The following is a 22706-nucleotide window of genomic DNA, read 5'->3' as shown; positions in this document are numbered from 1 at the left end:
CCTTCATATTTGACAACCATCACTTATATCCCAGCAACACTTAGCAAGCCCTTAGCAACAGACTAGTAGCACCTTACTGACCTAGCAACAACACCTACAGAAACTAATGGACAGGACAGATATATACCTAGCTATGCACTTTAGTATCTAGCAATTACACCATTCTTACACCTTAGCAACCACAAGACAACACCTTATGACATATGACAACCATCACTTATATCCCAGCAACACTTTAGCAACCACCTAGCAAGCCCTTAGAAACAGACTAGCAACAACACCTAGAGAAACTGAGGGATAAGGTAGATATACACCTACATATACACTTTAGTATCTAGCATTTACACCAAACTAAAACCTTAGCAACCAACACCTTAGCAACCACAAGACAACACCTTATCACCTATACCCTAGCATCACATTTGCAGAGACTTTACAACATACTGTACTAACAACCATCTAGCAAAACCTTAGCTCCTTAGCATTTAACAACTCAGCTATACCACAGCAACTCCATACAACTCCTTATTAGCCAACAACCAACACCTCAGCAACCAACACCTACACACCATACTGATGCTACTGAGCTTCAATCACACTGGCCCTCTACCTGGACGTAGTTTTAATGTAAGAGCTGTTCATATATTCCCAAACCATGACTAAGGTTAAAATTGTGGACGTTTTAAGGAAGGTTTTTCAGGGTAAAAATATGCATTTCACTACTGTTATGCTGTTTATACAGGAAAACAATGGCGAAGTTAATGTAATATGCCGTGAATCATGTTTTCAGGATTAAAGCCATACATTACGCCATTGTTTATATTGAGCAGCTTCACCTATAGCCCAGCAGAAGTAGCAGAGGATGGTTACAGCAGAGCTCGCTCACATCGATAGTGAAATCCCAAACAAAACAACAGGCTTAATGGTTTATCCAGCAGACTCCAGCTTATGGTTTGAGTTTGACATTGTTTCCACAGGCTTATCCACCGTAATGAAATGTTTTCTTTATTTCGCTGGCCAGTGTCCCTCGCACGCCCTGTTTCAAATAAATCAATGTGCTTGATCGGCGCGGCACGTGGCGCAGCGCCTGAAAGAGGAAAAGCCGCCGGCGCGTATGCATCCCATTTCTCATCAAGATGTTTCGCATTATTCCTCGCTCTGAAGTGCGACGGAGAGCCTGCCAAGAAGCTGGAGCTTTTGTTGATTTTTTGCATAAACAGCAAACTACAGAGCCTTGAGGAGCGCTAACCGCTAGCAGCTAACACTTACCACACACTGTTAAACCCTTCTTACGCAGGAGTGTGCACGAGAAAGAGGGTGTTAGACATCTGGAAGAGGTGCGCAACTTGGAGGAAAAGGCAGAGCAAAAGTTGCTTTGTTCAGAACATTCGCTACATTCGTACAAAAGTATTGGGATGCCTGCTATTCAGTCATTGTTTCAGTAACACTTCCTATGAACCATGTATTCATAATACATTATAAATGCATTCATGATGCATTATATGACATGAATAATACCTTATAATGACTGTAATAAACCTGTATAATAACTCAAAAGTACTTACAGCTACATTCATAACACATTATAAACTACAAGTAGAAAAGTTTATAAAGAAAGGGCTTATATCTGTTCATAAGAACATTGTACAATGTAGTTTTGCTATATTTTGGTATAATGTATTATAGTATGCAGCTATAATTTCTTAAATTAAGCTTTTTTAAAAAGTATGTAAAGCCTTATATACAGTCATTACTGACTTTAAGTGAAGTGAGTTTTCATATGTAGATTTTATTATGCCTTATTGTAATCTCTTATAGAGCATTATGAGTGCTCTTCACTGGCTTTAAGTGAAGTGTGTTTTCAAATGCCTACAGTATAATGCATAATAACATTTACTTCATGTTTAAGCATGTTTAAGAGGCATATGAAAACTCACTTCACTTAAAGTCAGTAATGACTGTATTATGTATACTGTGTATGGCTTTATAATGTGTTATGTACTTTTATAAAAGCTTAATTTGAGAAATCATCAGCTGCATATTATAATACAGTATACCAAATCTGTGTTATAGTGCATTACAACACTACATTGTACAATGTTCTTATGAATAGATATTATAAGACATTATAAGCCCTTTCTTTACAAACCCTTATACTTGTAGTTAATAATGTGTTATGAATGCTGCTGTAAGTACTTTTAAGTACTATTATACAGGCTTATAGTCAATATAAGGTATTATGCATGTCATATAGTGCATTATGAATGCACTCATAATGCATTATGAATACAGGGTTCATAGGAAGTGTTACCATTGTTTCTTCTGAAATCAAGATTGATTTTGAAAGCACTGCTGAGAATTCGATTAAGTTACAAAATTATTAGACTGGGCTCCATCATTTCACACCTGATATTTTAGTAGTTTAGAGCCAAAAATATTGATTTATGTTTATTTATCTGTTGCAGAGAGTCATATTCTATTGGCTGTACTTGTCTTATACAGGGAGTTGACATGTGAAAAGACATGTAAAATAATTAACTTTTCTCTCTTCTCATTTCCTGGATTGATCCTGATGAGAGCCAGTTCCATCAAAACGTTTTTAATGCTCTTGCGGATACCTTTAAAGTTTTTGAATGTTTTGGATTTACTTAAAGTCTTTTTCCTTATTTAGTTGAGTAGTTTTTGCTTCTCATAACCTGGATTAGAACATTACTCAAATATTCACTATTCACTGTATACCTGTAACTCTACCTCTTCACTACTTTACTTTAACTGATGCTCTCAAACACTTTATTAAGAGACAAGAAATTCAAGTAATTAACTCTTGATGAGTTCAGCACAGCTGTTAACTGAAAAAAGCCTGAATTCCAGGTGACTCTACCTTATAGTTACAAAACGTTATGTCATTTACGCAAAAATAAAACATATTCTGGTTCGTTTAACCCTTTTTTTATTTACTAAACGATTATATATGAGATTAGTATTAATCTACAATACAGAACTTTTTTTAAATAATGAGAAACTTTTGACTGGTACAAACATTTGGACATATTATTGAGATATTTGATTGTTTGTACCTGTTAATTGCAGGCACAGCTGAGTATGTGTGTCCACAGTGGAAGCCCTGTGTGTGTGTGAGGGTCCAGAGCCCGGTAATAATAGATGACTACATATTGTTTTGTCAATATAAGCCAAGGTCAGCCAGAGGATATGATATGAGAGAGAGAGAGAGAGAGAGAGAGAGAGAGATTGAGAGAGGGAGATAGATAGATGTGCCCATGAGGGATGAGGGTGTTTCCCCTCATTACCGAGGCTACAGTGGCCTTTTTTCCACTGCAGGTCAACTGGTTACTAAGGCCACTGTACTGTACTGCTCCACCTCGGCATGGACCCATTGGACCAGCTACAATTTATTTTTCCATTTGCTGACTACCAGACTAAGTCCGGTCATCCAATGTGTTTTCTTCTTCTTTATGCTGTTTAACATTGTAAATTTAATATTAAATACAATATTTAATATTAAAGCTATACAGGAACACATGCTGAATTATTTTAAATAATAAACCAAAGTATCACATTTCTCTTTAAGTTCAGATCTGCAGACTCTTGGTGAGATTTTAATCTCAGTATCTTCATGAGGGAGAGTCACCTGGAATAGCTTTCTCAGTGTCTTGAAGGAAGGAGTTCCTGGAGGTGCTGAACAATAGTTACTGCTTTCCTTCACGCTGTGAAGCTCCAGCTCATCCCAATTAAATCACCTCAAATCACCATCTCAGTTCATCAGGTTTAGATCAGGGGATTAATGTGGAGGACTAACACTTTTGTACTGTTTACTACAGAATTATATATGTGTCCCTTAATAGTTTAAAATAAAATTAAAACATTGGATAACTGGTGTGTTAGCATGCAGGTGACCAGTCTTGTCCATTGTCCTTATTGTGGTGTTAGCATGGCTCAGCAATGAAATGGATAGACTTGTGTTCAATACAAAATTAAAATGTATCATTAAGAAATGTGGTGAATGACAATTTATTTTATTGTATTGAGTTTAACTAGCTGCTTTTGTAATGTGTTGGTTATGTTGCATTGCAAAAAAAAAAAAAATACAGAGATGATTCTCTCTCTCTGTCTGTAACTGTCTAGCCATCCGTTTGTCCATCCATCCATCCATCCATCCATCCATCCATCCATGCATCCATCCATGCATCCATCCATCCATCCATCCATCCATCCATCCATCCATCCATCCATCCATCTATTTGCCTGTTTGTCTCTTTTCCCAAGCTCTTCTCTTTATTTCTTTTCTAATTATCCTACCTTCTTACTTTCTTTTCAATAGTTATTTCCAATTTTTCACTTTTTCTGTTTATTTATTTCTAAATTTCCTTGCTCTTTCTTTCACACCCTTCTCTGTTTTGACTCACATGCTTCTTTTTTTCTCAAACTTGTCATTTTTTGCCTGATCTTCTCGCATTTCTCTTTCTATATCACCTCCTTTCTCTTTCCTTTCTTTTCTCACAATCCTTTGATTTTATTTATTTTCCATTATTGCCAGAAAATAATTCATGCTTATTTGTCCTATCCTATTGGCAGAATCAGCCTTCTACAGGGAATTGACTTTTTTGATTTGTGTCCAACCAAAGTAACAGGTCTGAAATCTGCTGTGAATCACAGTCACACGCAGTCAGAAGACCAAATCTTGATGCAACAAAAATAGGTGACGTTGGTCAGGATCAACAGAACCATGGCCTAGTTCGTTTGGACCAATCACAGGAAGTTGAGACAGGCTATTGTTACTTATTAAACAATAGCAGATGAGAAAGAAACCCCTTGGTGATGTGCAGGAGCATCACGCAACAGATTACGGTGCTGGTGGTTCTGTATCTACTGTAACTGTAGATTAACCCTTATTTATAATCACTAATTACAGGGCCAAATATTGGTCTCATCCCGATTTTATCCAGAAGCGATTTAATAAAAAAAAAGTTTTCTTTAATTCTTTCTCACAATCCCTTGCTTTTATTTATTTCCTTTTATTTCCTCTTGTTTTCTCTTTTACATCTTTTATCTTGTTTATGTCATGCTTCTGTGTCTCTCTCTCGTTCTCATGTCTTTTGGGTCTATTATTCTTCCATCTTTCTTTTTCGCTTTTCTTTCGTCTCTCGCGCTTTCTCGTTCATCTTCTCCTTTTCGTGTTTTCCTTCTCCCTCTCTCTTTTCTCTCTCTCCCTGTTGAACCAGTTTGGTTGTTACTGGAAAGCTGTATGTCATGCTGGACCCACAGGCGGTTAAATGGGCGGTTTGATGGAGTGCGCTTTTATAAAAGAGGGGAGGAATCCCTCGTTCATTATGAAGTGTCAGGGTAGAAACTGCCTACACACACACACACACACACACACCTACACACACACACACACAGATCATTACGGTGCTAAAACACACACAATTCCCAAACACTGCCTCCCTCCTTGTTTGCACTGCGGCCCCTGTGAATCAGACCAGCGGTCACCTATAGGGTCAGAGCCGGCCTGATTTATGGGGAAAGAACACTCAGTGCCCCTCTGTGTGAGCCTGACCAGACCCGAGTGTGTGTGTGTGTGTGTGTTTTATGTGTGTGTGTGTGTGTTTTATGTGTGTGTGTGTGTGTGTGTGTGTTAGGAGCACTGGGAAACCTATGAGTCAGATCTTTAACCCCGCTCAGTCAGTGATTTATACCTGCGATGACATAACTGATCATATTTAACTATTAGAGGTCACTATTCTTCTGCTGATCCTAAACAGCTGTAATATATGCATATATGAATTATAGGATATTATAAAACAAATGATTTAATCTGTAGTAGTTCATTTAGACTAGTGATGAAATAGGATGGAATATACAAGTTGTATGCTTACATTATTGAGACTTTTGCAAGTGTCTTATGTACTGATGCATGATTATACTTCTGCATTTTTGTGTCCATTGGCCCTTTTTTTAGCATTCTATAAGCGAGCCATCAACTGTGCACTTTGCAGCATGATTAAGGGTGTGTTAGTGTTTCTTTGCTATTGTAACCACAGGAAAAGTACACCTTTTCACCTCAAAACGTGCAAAAGGCATGTACTAATTTTCTTAATTAATCATGGGTGAGTTTTGAGCTACATAAGCTACAGCAACAGGTGAAGCTACACTCTAATAAAAGATAGGTGCTTCTAATAAAGCGGCCAGTGTTGGAAAGTACAAGAAATTTAAATGTTTCTAATAAAATGGCCAGTGTATAAAAGTAGAAGACAAGGTAGATTGTTCTAATAAAGTGGTCAAAGAACAGAAGCACTAGACAAGGTAGGGGTTTCTAATAAATTACCCAGTGTTTGTAAGTCCAAGAATATAGGTGTTTCTAATAAAGTGGCCAGTGATTAAAGTACATGAAGTTAGGTGTTTCTAATGAAGTGGCCAATGTGGGAAAGTACAAGAATTTAAGTGTTCCTAATAAAGTGGCCAGTGATGAAGGTAAAAGAATAAAGGTGTTTCTAATAAAAAACCTCAGTCACCTGACTATTGATTGTTTTCACCTGCTTCTCTGTCTATTTATACCCTCTCCCTTGTTCAGTTCTTTGCCACATTTTGACTAGCCACCTAACATTACTAGCATTCCTGTTTGATTTTTCGTGTCTGACCGTTGCTACTCTATTTTTGACTTTGACTTCTTGCTAGCCCTTGTTTGCTAAGTTGTCTATCCTTGCATTTTTGGTATGTACCTGTTTAGCATTTATCCTGGTCTTGTAATAAAAGTGTCACACCTTAGCCTGTGTCTGTCCAGTGTCTTTCCTTTTTTGGTTCCTTACTGCTCCTGTCCTCTGTTCTCTTGTTTTATTTACCTGTCATGTTTCCCAGCCATGTGCTACTGTGTTTTGGTCCTGTCTCCTCCTTAGCCCCACCTTGTCATCTGTAACCCCTCCTGTCTCATTTGTAACCCTGCCCCCTCATTACCTCCACAGGTGTCCCTAGTGTGTGCCTGTGTATAAATACACCATGTGCTCCTTTGTTGTTTGTCGTGCTTTTTGTTTGAACTTGTCTTGTTACTCTGTTTGGATCTGCCGTGTTTTTTGTCTACAGTGTTCTGGTTGGTTTTCTTGAGTTAGTTTATTTGTTTGCTTATTTTGCTTGTTTAAGTCTTTTAGTTTATCCTTTGTTTTTTAGTGTTTGTTTCAGTAACCTTTTGTCTTTATAGTTCTTCCTTAGTGTTTTGTTGTTAGTTTTTTTTGTAATAATGGAGAATAAACCTGACTTTCGTTTACATCCTGCCTCCTCCGTGTTACAAAAAGCCCCTTTCCTTTTTTAAATCTGCATGTGTCTGACTTCTGTCCAGTCCTAGTCCTGACAGTGATAAAGTGGCCAGTGTTTGTAAGTACAATAATACAGGTGTTTAAATTTTTGAGTTTGAGTTAAAATATTCTAGGTGTAATAAAGCGTACAGGGCAGGTACAGGGTGTGTTTAGGGAGCTGTTTATAGCCGGTTGTGTGGAGCTGCGTGATATTATTCAGGTGTGAGTGGTGTGTTGGAGGCGCTGTGGGAGCAGTATGTGATTGGCAGGTTGATTTAGCTGGCTGATAAACGCTGCTGGACGCTGGAGTGATGAATTGAGATGAGCGGACAGCAGCTCTGCGTTTTTTATATTTTGCGTTTTCAGTGTTAAATGAGCTCAAACTGAAAACTGACACATTACTACAGCCTGCAGTGGGAACGTCACACACACCCAGCTACTGATACATACCTGTGTGAGTGCTGTAGATTCATTACATTATACAAAAACATGTATCTCCCTGTATTTTTGCTGTGTTTGCTTATATTACATTTTTTGACGTAAAGAGAATCTGACAGTTGTTCATTATATTGTAACAGATTCCATGATGAATATCTATATTCATGAAATGGAATAAACTCTCATTTCCATGAGTCTCTCTACACTCTACTGCTCAATTTGGATGGGTGAGCGAATACTTTTGGGAATATAGTGTAGTTTATTCTGATTTTCTACTTCGCTTTATTGCCCTATTTACATCAACCATGCATGTCAGTGTGTCTTTGCTATCATAACGACGGGAAAAGTACACCTTGCAAGGCTCGAAACGCACAAAAGGCATGTAGTAATTATCTTAATTAATTAATTAATCATAGGTGTGTTTTGGATGTACTGTAACATAAAAGAAACCAATCAGTGTGTCTCTTGCTCATCATTCCCTTTAAGAGCCAGGTGTGCACTAAGTTTGGCGGATTGCTATTTTAACGGTGCAGCTACCTGGACGCGTCCAACAAACTCTTCTCAGCAGAGGAAACTGAGCTGCTGGTTGACGCTGTGAAGGAGCTCCAACAGCTCATTCATGGGGACAGCAATTTTATTTCACTTTTTATTTTGTGTGTGTGAAAAAGCGGAGGTATACACACGCCTGTGTTCTCAAGATAGCTATGGACTAGTCTGACTGTTGTCAGGGTTTTCTTCAGTCAGTGGAGCACATGTGTTTTTTGATGCCAAGATAGCAATATGTCAGATATTCTCTAAACTTCCTTTCCTAATCCCCACGCCAATCAGTGTAAATATATTCACAAGCTATGTTGCTATTTAAACAACAAAGATGGATGGCGTGAACATAGACTGTTAGCGTGGTGCAACAATAAGCATTGTGACGCATCTTGTGTAGGGTTTAAAATAGAGTGTATAACAAAATAAGGTATGCATGACGTATTTACGCTAGATCGGCTTCTTACCGGCTTTCCAGCGGCACATTGCTGCCCAGGACCCAGCTGTCCTGCAGCGGGACGGACTCGGGCGTGGTGGGCAGGTCTGCGGGCGGAGGGGCCGGGGGGGCCGGGCTGGCGTTCCGCCGGCTCGTTGAGCTGTGGTTCAGCGCCGTCACCAACGGCTGCTGCTTATGGGGAGGCGGGGCTGGGGGCAGCGGGGGCTGACCCTGCTGCTGATTGGGCACTTGCTCTGTAGAAAAGACACAGAACAGACATAAGGTTAGTCAGCGGTACGCTAACGGATGATTAGACAACGACAGTGTAAGAAACATTCCACAATAATGTGCCAAAATAAGGGTGGCCAATGATATTCCTGCTGGAAAAAACATTTAGCTGGTCGAGCTGGATGACGGAGCCAGCTCTAGACCAGCAAAACCTTACCAAGCTTATAATAACCATCCCAACCATGCTTACTGTCATGTAGGACCAATACAGGACAATCAGAATGACTGAATACAAAAACCCTTTACCAACCATTGACTAGATCATTCATCAAAATCAAATGAAAACAAGCGTTGATGCTAAATAGCTCATTTTATATCCTCCTTTACCAAGAAAAAACATCTTAGACCATCTAAAAACTGCTAAATCCAGCTATCAGCACAACGCAATGGTAAGGAAAGGTTAGCAATTGCACCCAAAATTAATATTAGCCTGCGGTCAGCTTGCTAAAGGCAGGTTGGCCAATGCTATGTCAAAGGTTATCCAATGAGGTGCAAAATGATGGTTAGCCAATAGTATGTTAAAAGAACATTAGCTAAAAGTGCTACATGTTAAAAAAATTAAAATAATGTATACTAAAAGAAAGCTTGTCAATGATAGGTTAGCTAATGGTGTGCAAAAAATACCAATAGTATGCTAAAGAAAGCAAAAGAGTACAAAATGAAGATTTGCCAGTGGTGTGCAAAATGAAGGTTAGCCAATTGTATGTTAAATGAAGGTTAGTAATAGCTATGGTAAAATAAAATGCGTCAATGAAATCCTCATATCTTATATAAAAAATTGTATATTTTATATTATTCCTTGCATTCCAATACAATACATACAACAAATCAATTACCCCCCTAAATACGTAGTGAAAAAGCCTGTGTTTAACCCAAAATGTGTTTTTAATTAATATTCTGCCTCAAAACAACAGAATGTTTCACAGCAGCCCAATCATATACAGCTCTGGAAAAAATGATGAGTTTCTTTGATTTTAGCAAAACCTCTGGAATATAATCAAGAGGAAGCTGGATGATCACAAACCATCAAACCACCAAACTGAACTGCTTGAATTTCTGCACCAGGAGTAAAGCAGCATAAAGTTATCCAAAAGCAGTGTGTAAGACTGGTGGAGGAGAACATGATGCCAAGATGCATAAAAACTGTGATTAAAAACCAACCAGGGTTATTCCACCAAATATTGATTTCTGGACATTTTTATGAATATGACTTTGTTTGAGGTTTTTGTTATTTCAGCCATTTCTCCTCATTTTTTGCAAATAAATGCTCTTAATGACAATATTTTTATTTAGAATTTTGGAGAAATGTTGTCTGTAGTTTGTAGAATAAAACAACAATGTTCATTTTACTCAAACATAAACCATCTTCTCTGAATTGTTCCAGAGCTGTATTCTCAGCTATAATGGATTCTAAATGAACTAATAATTAACTTTACAAAAGACAGGTACTCATCAGGTGCCCTCTGCTTTGCTGAGACAATGACAGACAGCTGGATTAGCCAATGGCGCGCTGGGAGGGGTGGGGCTGGGGTTGTGTAGGAGTCGTGCTCTGTTCTCTGTAATTAATCGTGATGGTTAAGTAAATGCGTCTGTATGGATGTGCTTTTTTTCAGCGGGGCAACATCTGGGAGACATTACGGCAGGGTGATGATGGGTTTAACTGTTCACCAGCTGTCTGACTGCTGCCTGCTTCAGGGCCTGATGAATGGAACAACCACAGCAACACACACACACACACACACACACACACTTGCCTACATATATAAACGCACAATTGGAATGATTAGAGGGCCAGGTTTGAGCACTCGGCTGCTGTAATTGCTCTAAATGTGCCCTTGGGTTTATGTAGGATGGCTGATATGAGGCTGCAGCAGCGTTCCTCGCAGTGGAAATCATGAACAGCAGTAGATGCTTCATTACCGGAGAGCAATTCTGTCTTTCAGTTCCGATTACTGCACATCTACAGCTAATGACTCTGCTAGGAACCTGCACTGCAGAACACTGATACACGCTGGAGTTTTAATACTTCAATCCCGCGCTGCCTCCTGTCTGCGCTGCGGCTTGTGTCCACTCTGACAGTCCATAGGAAGTGCTTATGTGTGCTTACGTGCACTTTTGATCTACATATGGACTTCTGCTATGCTTTTAAATGTCATTTAATTGAACGGACAGTATAAACCCTGCTCAGAAATCCAGCTCAAGCCCATCTTCTGCTGGCAGATGGTTTTAGCTGCTTTCAGATGCTTGAGATTATTTGATGGTCTAAGTTGTTGAAAAGTTGGTCATCCAGGCAAGAACATTTATGTTCATTATGATATGATATTATAATAATAATAACAATAATATCATTGTGGTTTATGAGGCTGGTAACTCTGATTAACTTCTCCTGTACAACAGAATAAACTCTTGCTCTTCCTTTTCTGGTCCTGATGAGTGCCAGTTCCATCAAAACTTTTTTTTTTTGGTGGTCTTTGCTACTGCACTTGAGGATACTTTTACAATTCTTAAAAAAAAAAATCACATTTTTAAAGCACTTTAAGTTCTTACAGTAACACAAACAGACATCCACTAAATTTAGAAGTGATAAAAATCATGTGCTACTGTGTGTCATGTATTATCCTGACATTAACAACGATATCATGATACTTAATATAAGACAAGACAATTATCTACGATACGTAAGAGGATAAAATACCCTTAAATAAACAAATACCAGGAATTATGGATTTATTGGTGTTAGTTTCACATAATTTAACTACCAATATTATTCACCACAGGTTTATTAACCCTATTTGTTTGATTATATTGCCCCCACAGGGAGTAAAGAAGCAGTAACTTTAATAATTCTAATTTGGGGGCGAGTCTTATGGATTTTACTGTATCTATATTTCAATAATAATATCCCTATTTGACCCAATGTATCGATAATGTATCGCAAATTAATATGTTATAATATAGGGGGTGCCGAGTGGTCCAGCAGTCTAAAGCACTGGCACAATGAGCGGGAGGTTGCAGGTTTGCCATCAAGCTGCCGGCGCTCAGAGGGAGCAAAATTGCTGCTCCCTCTGGGTGGGTAGATGGCGCTCTCTCCCTACATCACTCCTACGGTGATGTCAGCAGCATAGGGCATCTGTGAGCTGATGTATCGGAGCCGAGCTCGAAAAGAAGAGAAGAGGCTGACTAGTCTTCACCCTCCTGGTGTGTTGGGGCATCACTAGTGATAGGGGGAGTCCTAGTGAGTGGGTTAGGTAATTGGCCGTGCAAATTGGAAAAAAATGGGAGAACATGGAAAAAAAAAATAAGAAAAATGTTATAATATATTGCGATATCAATATACTGTCCCACTCTAATCCTATATTGGAAAGCAAGCTCTTGACAAGCAAAGCATATGACCAAGCAGCATGACCAATTTGGTGGATCAGCATGACCTGCAAGCCCATGTTGATCAAACTAGAATGACCAGCATGACCAGTGTCTTAGAAATCCTGTACAACTCCCAGAATGCTCTCAGATCAGGTATGATGTCATGGATCAATGAAATGCTGTACAATTATGAGTACATGATCTAAAATAGGTCTAAATAAAGCACTGGCTAGAAGTTTGACATATTCAATATGTTATTTCTGACATCAGCCACTCAAAACCTCAAACAACTTAAACCACAGCCATAACCGCCATAAAGAATTTGCTAAGCGTCGCTCCCTGCTGATCCCAGAGCTAAATCAGGAGCTGGTATGAGGTGTATGAGTTTACGACCTCCTACAGTAGCAGCGATTCTGTCTCCAGAGTTTGGAGATGAATGTGATGAATATGGTGTATGGATTCAAGAAATTCAATTAATTACAGGGGTGTCCAAACTACGGCCCGCGGGCCATTTGCGGCCCGTTTCCTTTTTTTTGGAGCGGCCCGTGAGGTATTTTAGAAATAGAATGAAAGTTGACCCACTCTTAAGCAGGTTTTTATAATGTGAGATTCAAAGTTTGAACGCTAGGTGTCAGAAACGGGCCAAAGAGTCTAAAAGCGGAGAGAGTGCGCATTTCTAGCGCAGAAAAACGGGCCAAAGAGTCTAAAAGAGGAGAGAGTGTGCATTCCTAGCGCAGAAAAACGGGGCAAAGAGTCTAAAAGCAGAGAGAGTGCACATTTCTAGCGCAGAAAAACGGGCCAAAGAGTCTAAAAGCAGAGAGAGTGCACATTTCTAGCGCAGAAAAACGGGCCAAAGAGTCTAAAAGAGGAGAGAGTGCGCATTTCTAGCGCAGAAAAACGGGGCCAAAGAGTCTAAAAGCGGAGAGAGTGCGCATTTCTAGCGCAGAAAAACGGGCCTAAGAGTCTAAAAGCGGAGAGAGTGCGCATTTCTAGCACAGAAAAACGGGCCAAAGAGTCTAAAAGCGGAGAGGGTGCGCATTTCTAGCAAAGAAAAACGGGCCAAAGAGTCTAAAAGTGGAGAGGGTGCACATTTCTAACACAGAAAAACGGGCCAAAGAGTCTAAAAGCGGAGAGAGTGCGCATTTCTAGCAAAGAAAAACGGGCCAAAGAGTCTAAAAGTGGAGAGGGTGCACATTTCTAGCGCAGAAAAACGGGCCAAAGAGTCTAAAAGTTGCTAAGGATTAATTAATTAAGGAGTTTAATTTTAAGAGACATCATGAAATTAAACATCAATTTGAAAAATCTTAGTTTACACAACACTGTCAAAGATAAAGATAGTAAGTCAAGTAAAATGGTGTGTAAATGAAATAATCAGGAAAAAGTATTATTTAAAGTGGTATATTTCATTATTTGTTTTATTACAGAGTCTGTGGCCCCTGACTTCAAATATATTTCAAAAAGATTGGACACCCCTGATTAATGAACCCTTGATCAGTTCAGCACAGCTGTTAACTGAATTATCATCTAATAAATATGTGCTATACTGCTGACTTTTGGCATGTCAGTGTATGATTATAATATACATGCTCTCTTTGCTCTAAAATAACACACTATGACCCACCCAAACGCACATTAACACAGGACTGCAGAACACATGCACTGCTCTGATGCTGGAGCAATCAATCTAATGCCTGAGCTGCCTGTGTTTTTTTTAGAGCATTTTGCTAATTTAGCAGCAGATTATGAACAGGGATCACATGGTAGCAGACAAACCTTTGATCAGTGAATTTAATTTACTGTGCAGAACAGGGCAGAGAGACAGAAAGAGAGAGAGAGAGAGAGACACACACACAGAAAAAGAGAGAAAGACAGAACAATTGCATAAGCCAAAAAGTAAATTTCACTCCTCTACCACAGATGGGATGAAACAGTGGGAGGTTCATGCCAAACAGTTCTGCTCAAAAGGGCGCCATGTGTTATTTATATAGCACACTTTCACTGCAGTTTAGCACAGCGCCAGGGCCAAGCGGGATAACACACAGGGGTTATACTGGGCCGGAGTAAACCAGAAGGCTGTACAGGCCGTCTAGAGTTAAGAAATAGCTATATCGTTTATTTATAACCATGAAAATACTGTCAGAATGAGTGTGAGAATCATATAATTATTATTAAGCATTATAGAGTGCTCACTAAATTTCTGGTAAAGTATTACAGTCTGTCAGAATGAGAGTGTGGATTGTATAAACATTATATTTCATTATAAAGCATTATAGAGCGCCCTATAAACATCATGTGGTGTATTACAATCTGTCAGATTATTATAAAGCATTATAGTGTGGCCCCTATACATCCTGTAGTGTATTACAGTCTGTCAGAATGAGAGTGTGGATTGTATGAACTTTATAGAGTATTATAAAGCATTACAACATGCCCCCTAAAGGATCCTGTGGTGTATTGAGAGTATTATAGAGCATTATAGAGCGTCTTCTAAACATTGTGTAGTGTATTACAATCTGTCAAATTATTATAAAGCATTATAGTGTGGCCCCTATACATCCTGCAGTGTATTACAGTCTGTCAGAATGAGAGTGTGGATTGTATAAACTTTATTGAGTATTGTAAAGCATTATAGTGCACCCCCTTAACCTCCTGTGGTGTATTCAGAGTATTAAAGAGCATTATCGAGCATCTCCTAAACATTGTGTAGTGTATTACATTCTGTCAGATTTTAATAAAGCATTATAGCATGCCCCCTAAAGGATCCTGTGGTGTATTCAGAGTATTATAAAGCATTATAGAGCATCTCCCCAACATCCTGTAGTTTATTACAGTCTGTCCGATTATTACAAAACATTATAGTGCGCCCCCTAAACATCCTGTAGTGTATTACAGGCTGTCAGAGTATTATAAAGCATTATAGAGTGCCCCTAAACACCCTGTAGTGTATAACAATGTCAGAATGAGCATGTAGATTGTAGGAACTTTATAGAATATTACAACGCATTATAGAGCACCTCTAAACACCTTGTAGTGTATAACAACCTCTCAGAATGAGCATGTTGATTGTATGAACTTTATAGAGTATTATAACGCATTATAGAGCACCTCTAAACACCATGTAGTGTATAACAATATCAGAATGAGCATGTTGATGTTGAGAGTATTATAGAGCATTATAGAGCACCTCTAAACACCCTGTAGTGTATAACAATATCAGAATGAGCATGTTGATGTTGAGAGTATTATAGAGCATTATAGAGTGCCCCTAAACACCCTGTAGTGTAAAAGAATGTCAGAATGAGCATGTTGATTGTATGAACTTTATAGAGTATTATAACGCATTATAGAGCACCTATAAACAACCTGTAGTGTATAACAACCTGTCAGAATGAGCATGTTGATTGTATGAACTTTATAGAGTATTATAGAGCATTATAAAGTGTCCCCTAAACATCCTGTGGTGTATTATAATCTCATAAGTTTCTTAAAATATAACTATTGACTATATTCTACTGTCACTTTAAATTAAAATACAACAATCACACACACAGACAGACACACACACACACACACACACACACACACACGTGTCACAGTGGTAGATGTCCCCCGGTGTGACAGGTGCATTTTCCGCAGCTTAGACCTTTTCTAGTGGCCTGTGCTTTTGGTCGTCTCCTTCACTTCCATTGACAGGTTATAGTGATGGCAGTTGACACGGGCACCCCCCACCCCCCACCCCCCCGTCCCCAACACCAGTAGCCCAAACACTCCTAGCAGCCTCTCTTTCTCTTTCTCTACTTCACATTCCAGCTCAGTCACCAACAGCCATATATTGATATTCACCAAGTTCAATAATTGCTGGTCTGTGTCCACAGACATTATTCGGTTTAGATTGTAGATTAACATTAAAGACATGAAAACGATTAAGGTTCACATATAGAATTACATAGTAAACAGTAAAAAAGTGTTATTCCTCCACATTAATCCCCTGATCTAAACCTGATGAACTGAGATGGTGATTTGAGGTGATTTAATTGGGATGAGCTGGAGCTTCACAGCGTGAAGGAAAAGCCGTAACTATTGTTCAGCACCTCCAGGAACTCCTTCCTTCAAGATGCTAAGGGAGGTGACTCTCCCTCATGAAGACACTGAGATTAAAATCTCACCAAGAGTCTGCAGATCTGAACTCAAAGATACATCTGATACTCAGAATAATCTAAAGTAGAAAGTAGATTCTGGTTTATTTAACAGTTTTGTGTTCCTTTATAGCTTTACTAAAGTCTTCAATATTACATTTACAATGTAGAAAATCATCAAAAGAAAGAAAGAAAACACACTGAATGAGAAAATGGGTGTCCAAACTTTGACTGTTAATGTAATGTGGTAATAAATTTACTACATAATTCCATATGTGTTCCTTAATAGTTTTCATGTCTTTAATACTAATCTGCAATGTAGAAAATGATTTAAACAAAGAAATAAAGAATAACAATGAACGAAAGGGTGTTTCCAAACTTTTGTCTGTTATACTACGTCTCCATACCTTATAATAAATTATTAATGCACTAATTCTACACACTTACAGCATAGTAATGTCTTGTACTACAACTGTAGCTGGCAGTTAGACCGTTGTTCCACCCGCCCGGAACAAATAATAAGGAGATCAGGTGTGTAAACGTCTCTAAATTATTACTCTGTTAATGATGTACTCATTAATAATTAGCAGTAATACTGATCTCTGCAGTGCTGTAATTCTGTACGGTGCTCAGTATGAAGCTCTGCTGAAACTCCCTCGCTCGCTGTCAGCTGCAGTGTAGAGGACAGGTAGAGAGAGGTACAGACAGGCAGAGTGATGAGAGAGAGAGTTGGAGGTGGTGTAGAGAGAGTGAGTGTGTGTGTGTGTGTGTGTGTGTGTGTGTGTGTGTGTGTGTGTGTGTGTGTGTGTGTGTGTGTGTGTGGTTTTGTGCTGTAGGCGACAGGGTCAGAGATGAGAGTGGATCTGCTGTGATTTGATCACTCTGAACACATCCTGCCACCGGGCGACTCTCAGAAACTCCACACACACACACACACAGCTGTATGTATTGGAGTGTAAGGAAGAGTGTGTGTGTGTGTGTGTGTGACTGCTATGGTGCTCCACCTAATCCAATCCTGTCCTTAAAAATCTGACCACAAAATTGCCAAATCTACCCCAAAATTGTCCAAAATACAGACAACAGGCTGGAATGGGACAGAAACTAATATTGTGTCCCATGACTTTTGCCTTGTCCACGCAAACCATTAATCAACTTCACTTAAACGATAACACCTCACAACTTATACAGATATGGCCATTCCCAAGCTGTTCTCTATGGTAACATTTCTTAATTAGGCTGTATAAAGCTTTATCCCATGACTTTTGGCATGTCAGTATGAGCTTTCATTATATATATATATATATATATATACTTTTTTATATGTTTCTATAGATAACAGTGTCAAACAGTTAGCATCATAATAACTGGTGGGTATAAACATCCACAGTACTTATTTACTATGTAATAATTATAATATACTCGGTATGTATAACAACATGTCTGATGCGTTTATGTAATAGAATATCATTGAAAAGTTACTTTATTTCAGTAATTCAGATGAAAATATGAAACATGCCTTCCTCTGCTGATGACAACTTTTATGGAGATGCGGATTTCATTTTCCAGCAGGACTTGGCACACTGCCAACACTGCCAAAAGCTCCAATTGGTATTATATAATTATTATATAATATCTTAATTTTCTGAGACACTGATTGTTGGGGTTTCAATTGGCTTTATGCCATAATTATCAACAATAAATAAAATAAAGGCTTAAAATAGATCACTCTGAGTGTGACACATCTAATGAGTTTCACATTTTGAACTGAATTACTGAAATAAAGTAATTTTTCAATGATACTCACATTTTTGAGATGCACTAGTTTGTAAAAAACAAAATAATTATGATAATATGCCAATATGGTTCACATTTGGCCTATATGTATTTCATACATGTAAAGATTTGACCTTACACATATGAATTAATATACTGTATAAGTAGATTAATATACTGTAACAGTAGATATGTACATATATGTAATAAACATGTCTTTGCTGATTGACTATTTGGTGTAAGGTGGATAAACTGGAGTTTTGATTATCAGGCCCAATTATTGATTTAATTTAATCAATACTAATATCAATATATTGGCTCTTTATGTTTGCTAATAAACGTTTCCAGACTTTGGTGGAAGACAAAAGTAAAATGCCAGGTTTTCCTTTGGGCCTCACACATGGACACACACACACACACACACACACAATCCCAAGATGGGCTACCACCCAAACAAAAAGACAAAGATACATCTATTCTCAGGCCAAACCACAGGCAGTATCCAAGCTACATAATCCTCCACTACACACACACACAATCCTAATGCTGTGTGGAAAAATAGTACACACTCATCTGGATCCCACCTGAAACCATATATCATTATTTAAAAGATCATTTGCAATATTTTTATACTTATAGATCTTTTTTTATATCTGTTTATGTGGTTTATAGACCAAGATGCTTACAGATGGGCTGTTACTGTGCCTTTAACACTGATTTAGTACATAAAGGGGCAAATACACTGTACATAAATAACAATGAAAACAATATATTATCGCATTTTCACACCTGATAGTCTGAACCACAGTCTAAAACAAGCTTCATAAGTGTGTTACCTTGTACACTTTACATTTAGTCCAGAAAGTTTCAGTTTCACACTGCAGTTTATAGTGAGTGAGTGCACTGAACAGCTTTACAACATTGTGTAACTTCTATGTTCCTACACTGTACACTGATGGCATAAAGAATGTTGTCAGTTTTGGTGAGTTCACTTTCTAGGTGTTGTGCCAAATTCTGCATCCCTGCATAATCCAGCCCCCTTCAAGTGCAGTTCTGTTCATAAATAAGGGTTAATCTACAGTTACAGTGGATACAGAATCACCAGCACCGTAATCTGTTGTATCCATACTGCTCTGTAATTAATCTACAGTTACAGTAGATACAGAATCACCAGCACTGTAATCTGTTGTACCCATACTGCTCTGTAATTAATCTACAGTTACAGTAGATACAGAATCATCAGCACTGTAATCTGTTGTACCCGTACTGCTCTGTAATTAATCTACAGTTACAGTAGATACAGAATCACCAGCACTGTAATCTGTTGTACCCGTACTGCTCTGTAATTAATCTACAGTTACAGTAGATACAGAATCACCAGCACCGTAATCTGTTGTACCCGTACTGCTCTGTAATTAATCTACAGTTACAGTAGATACAGAATCACCAGCACTGTAATCTGTTGTACCTGTACTGCTCTGTAATTAATCTACAGTTACAGTAGATACAGAATCACCAGCACCGTAATCTGTTGTACCCATACTGCTCTGTAATTAGTTACAGTAGATACAGAATCACCATTCTTTGTCTTCTTCAATTGTTTATTGGGCGATTTCTGAAAGTCTGAACAATCTAGGAAAGTGTTCACACTGCAAATGAACCAGATCATGGTTCAGTCGGACAGCTCCACACTAAGACCTTTTACATCTGCTATTTTGATTAAGTCCCTTATGCTCCTTATATGGACTGAATGGACTGTGTGATGTAAAATGCATGAATGGCAGAATGACAGTGACTTTAAATTTTCTTTCCTGCCACTGCAAACACACACACACACACACACTGCCGAGTCGAGTTGTGAGTGCCATTAGTCCGACAGGAAGCGGCTCTTTTAAAAAAGAACACAGTGGATCCCCCTGAGAAACGACTTCAAAGCCCAAACCGTCAGTCTGAGAAGAAAAAGCCCAGCTTACTATAAATAATCCAACAAAACAGGCAGACGGTACACAAATCCCAGCAAGGTTAACTCCAGACGCTAATGCAGAACAGCCAGAGCAGCCACCGCAGCACAGCAACCACCCCAACACACAGCCCAGATTACATCATCAGCAGTGTTTACATATAAACTACACCACTCTTAAAGAAATACAGATCAAACAGCTTTAAAAAAGATTTAAAGGAAACCTCCAGTCCAATCCCAGCCTCCCGTCTGAAGAACACAACAAACCACATATGAAAACATGCTAACCTCGGCCTGAGAGTGATCTATTATAACTGAATTAAAAGCTACCAATGCCCTTACCACTCTCCCCAATCCATTATAATTACATTACAGACTACACACACTGCTGCTTCCGTCTGCACCAATGATGAGTTAACAGACAAACAAAGGAAAAGAACAATGCTGAATGGTATTGTGTAGATATATTGTAATACAATATTGTAATATATATATATATATATATATATATATATATATATATATATATATATATATATATATATATATATTTATCATCTTATCAATGACTTTATTACTGCAATTATTTACCTGCCAGACTTCTAATTCTTCTCTTCGCTGCTAAAACTGAGTCTAATCATGTTATTCTGAGCTAAAGACTAAAGCTGCTGTTTCCATGTGGGTCAGCCAGACGTCTTCCTGTAGCGGTTTTCTCCAGTTTCCAATCTCACTGGATTTTATACTATTTTTACTTATTGACTGGACCTAAAAAGCTTAAATTTAAACACTTATGTGTAACAATAGTGTGTCTCATAAAAAACCTGTTCCATAAGTATATATACTGTTATATAGTATATATAACTGTTTAACCTTCCTATAAGCATTATATATGTGTCTATAACTAATAGTTACTTGCCCCACAAGTATTATACCTAAGTTTATATACACAATGATATTCTATAGTCTAATGATAGTCTAATCTTAACCTCGACACACACACACACACACACACACACAGCTGCCAGTCTTCACGGCTCATCTCCATGATATCTCTGTTAACATAGTTCTGTTCCACTGTGTGTGTGTGTCTGTGTGTGTGTGTGTAACCTAAGTTGCCGTTTCACATTGTAGATGACCATTTGTCACACTGCACTCTTTTTTCATCCCTCGCTCATATTCCTGCCCCCGCCGCCCCCGGCTGCCCCCTGACACGCCCAATAACACTCACTTACACTCACTTAAGCCCCCTGCCCTCTCCGGGTCGCGACCCCTCTCTCGTACCCCCGAGAAGCCGCCGCCGGGCCGTGGGTGTGTAGATGGACTGAACAGATGCGTGAGGTTTATGAGGGTTTATGAACAGGCTTTGAAACACAATCGCTGATGGATGGCCTTAACTCATCACACGCGGCCCGTCAGGCTCTCTTAAAGCGATAGTCTGACCGAGACCGAGAGCAGCCGGTCAATCCCCACAAAAACTACAACACCAGATGAACTTCTAGCTGTAGCTACTGTTCTCAGCTCTACTGTGAGCCAGACAGTGTCAGAAAGCACATAATCACATTTAACACAGAGTATTTACAGCAGAGTATCCAAGTTTATGGCAGAATCTTCCCAAGCCAATATTAGCATGAATTACACATATTTAAATTGTGGCTTAAATCAAATTTTACGCATAGAAACAAATAAATAAATCAATTAAAATCTATATGGAACAAAATAAACATAAATAAATAGAAATACCTGGAATTTTATATTAAAAAAGGCAATGAGAATGCAAAAATGGTACAGAACATAAAAAGAAGCTTTAAGCTAATATATTTTTTCATTATTTTTATATAGCCTCACAGATGTATAGCATACCATTGGAGCTATAAGGCTAATATAACTAGTGACAGACAGAAGCATACACTTATTAGCATAATGTTAACTGCTGTCTCTAATTATCACACACTCTACTCAAAGTACAGGTGAGTAAAACCAGATTAAAGATACAGCTAGAAGAACATCTAAAGTCTGTTCAATAGTACATTACAAGGCCTTTACAACTGGACATCAGCCAGTGTGTGTGTGTGTGTGTGTGTGTGTGTATCTCTTAATGGCAGCAAGCTGATAGCTGTTGAAAACAGCAGCGATGTGATCGCCTATCTGTCCCAACAAATCTGACACACTCTCTCATCTGCTCTTGTGTTTCACAGCGGTGTGCAGACAGCTTGACCTCTACCGCCTCTACCGCGTGTGTGTGTGTGTGTGTGTGTGTGTGGACCTGCCCGCTAGCAGAAGTGCTAATGCACGCCCCAAAGTTGATGTTTACATGCTAGCTGTCAGCTTCTGCTATTTTTCCTTCACCTTGTCCAGCTGAACGATCACACACACACACACACACACACACACACACACATGCGCACACACACACATGCGCACACAAAGGGGACAAACAGGGACGCTCAATAGGAGATGTCCATCAGCCTCCT

At 38.7% G+C, this 22706-nt stretch overlaps 1 protein-coding gene and 1 long non-coding RNA gene across 12 annotated transcripts in view; one reads left to right on the top strand and one right to left on the bottom strand.

Annotated features, from left to right (window-relative positions):
* The window catches only part of LOC125802956 (uncharacterized), a 72436-nt gene extending 59208 nt beyond the window's left edge, over nucleotides 1–13228 (top strand). The window contains exon 2 of the long non-coding RNA XR_007440001.1: nucleotides 12959–13228. This is a non-coding gene — a long non-coding RNA (uncharacterized LOC125802956). The remainder of the gene's footprint in view (nucleotides 1–12958) is intronic.
* The window catches only part of tenm3 (teneurin transmembrane protein 3), a 1272390-nt gene that overhangs the window by 226197 nt on the left and 1023487 nt on the right, over nucleotides 1–22706 (bottom strand). For all 11 annotated transcript variants that reach the window (XM_049481363.1, XM_049481365.1, XM_049481366.1 and 8 more), the window contains one exon: nucleotides 8747–8969. In XM_049481363.1, the coding sequence (XP_049337320.1) occupies nucleotides 8747–8969 (223 nt within the window). The remainder of the gene's footprint in view (nucleotides 1–8746; nucleotides 8970–22706) is intronic.

Source organism: Astyanax mexicanus, chromosome 7 (assembly GCF_023375975.1).
Source record: "Astyanax mexicanus isolate ESR-SI-001 chromosome 7, AstMex3_surface, whole genome shotgun sequence".
Lineage (NCBI taxonomy): Eukaryota > Metazoa > Chordata > Actinopteri > Characiformes > Acestrorhamphidae > Astyanax > Astyanax mexicanus.
This window is presented reverse-complemented; position numbering and strand designations above follow the sequence as displayed.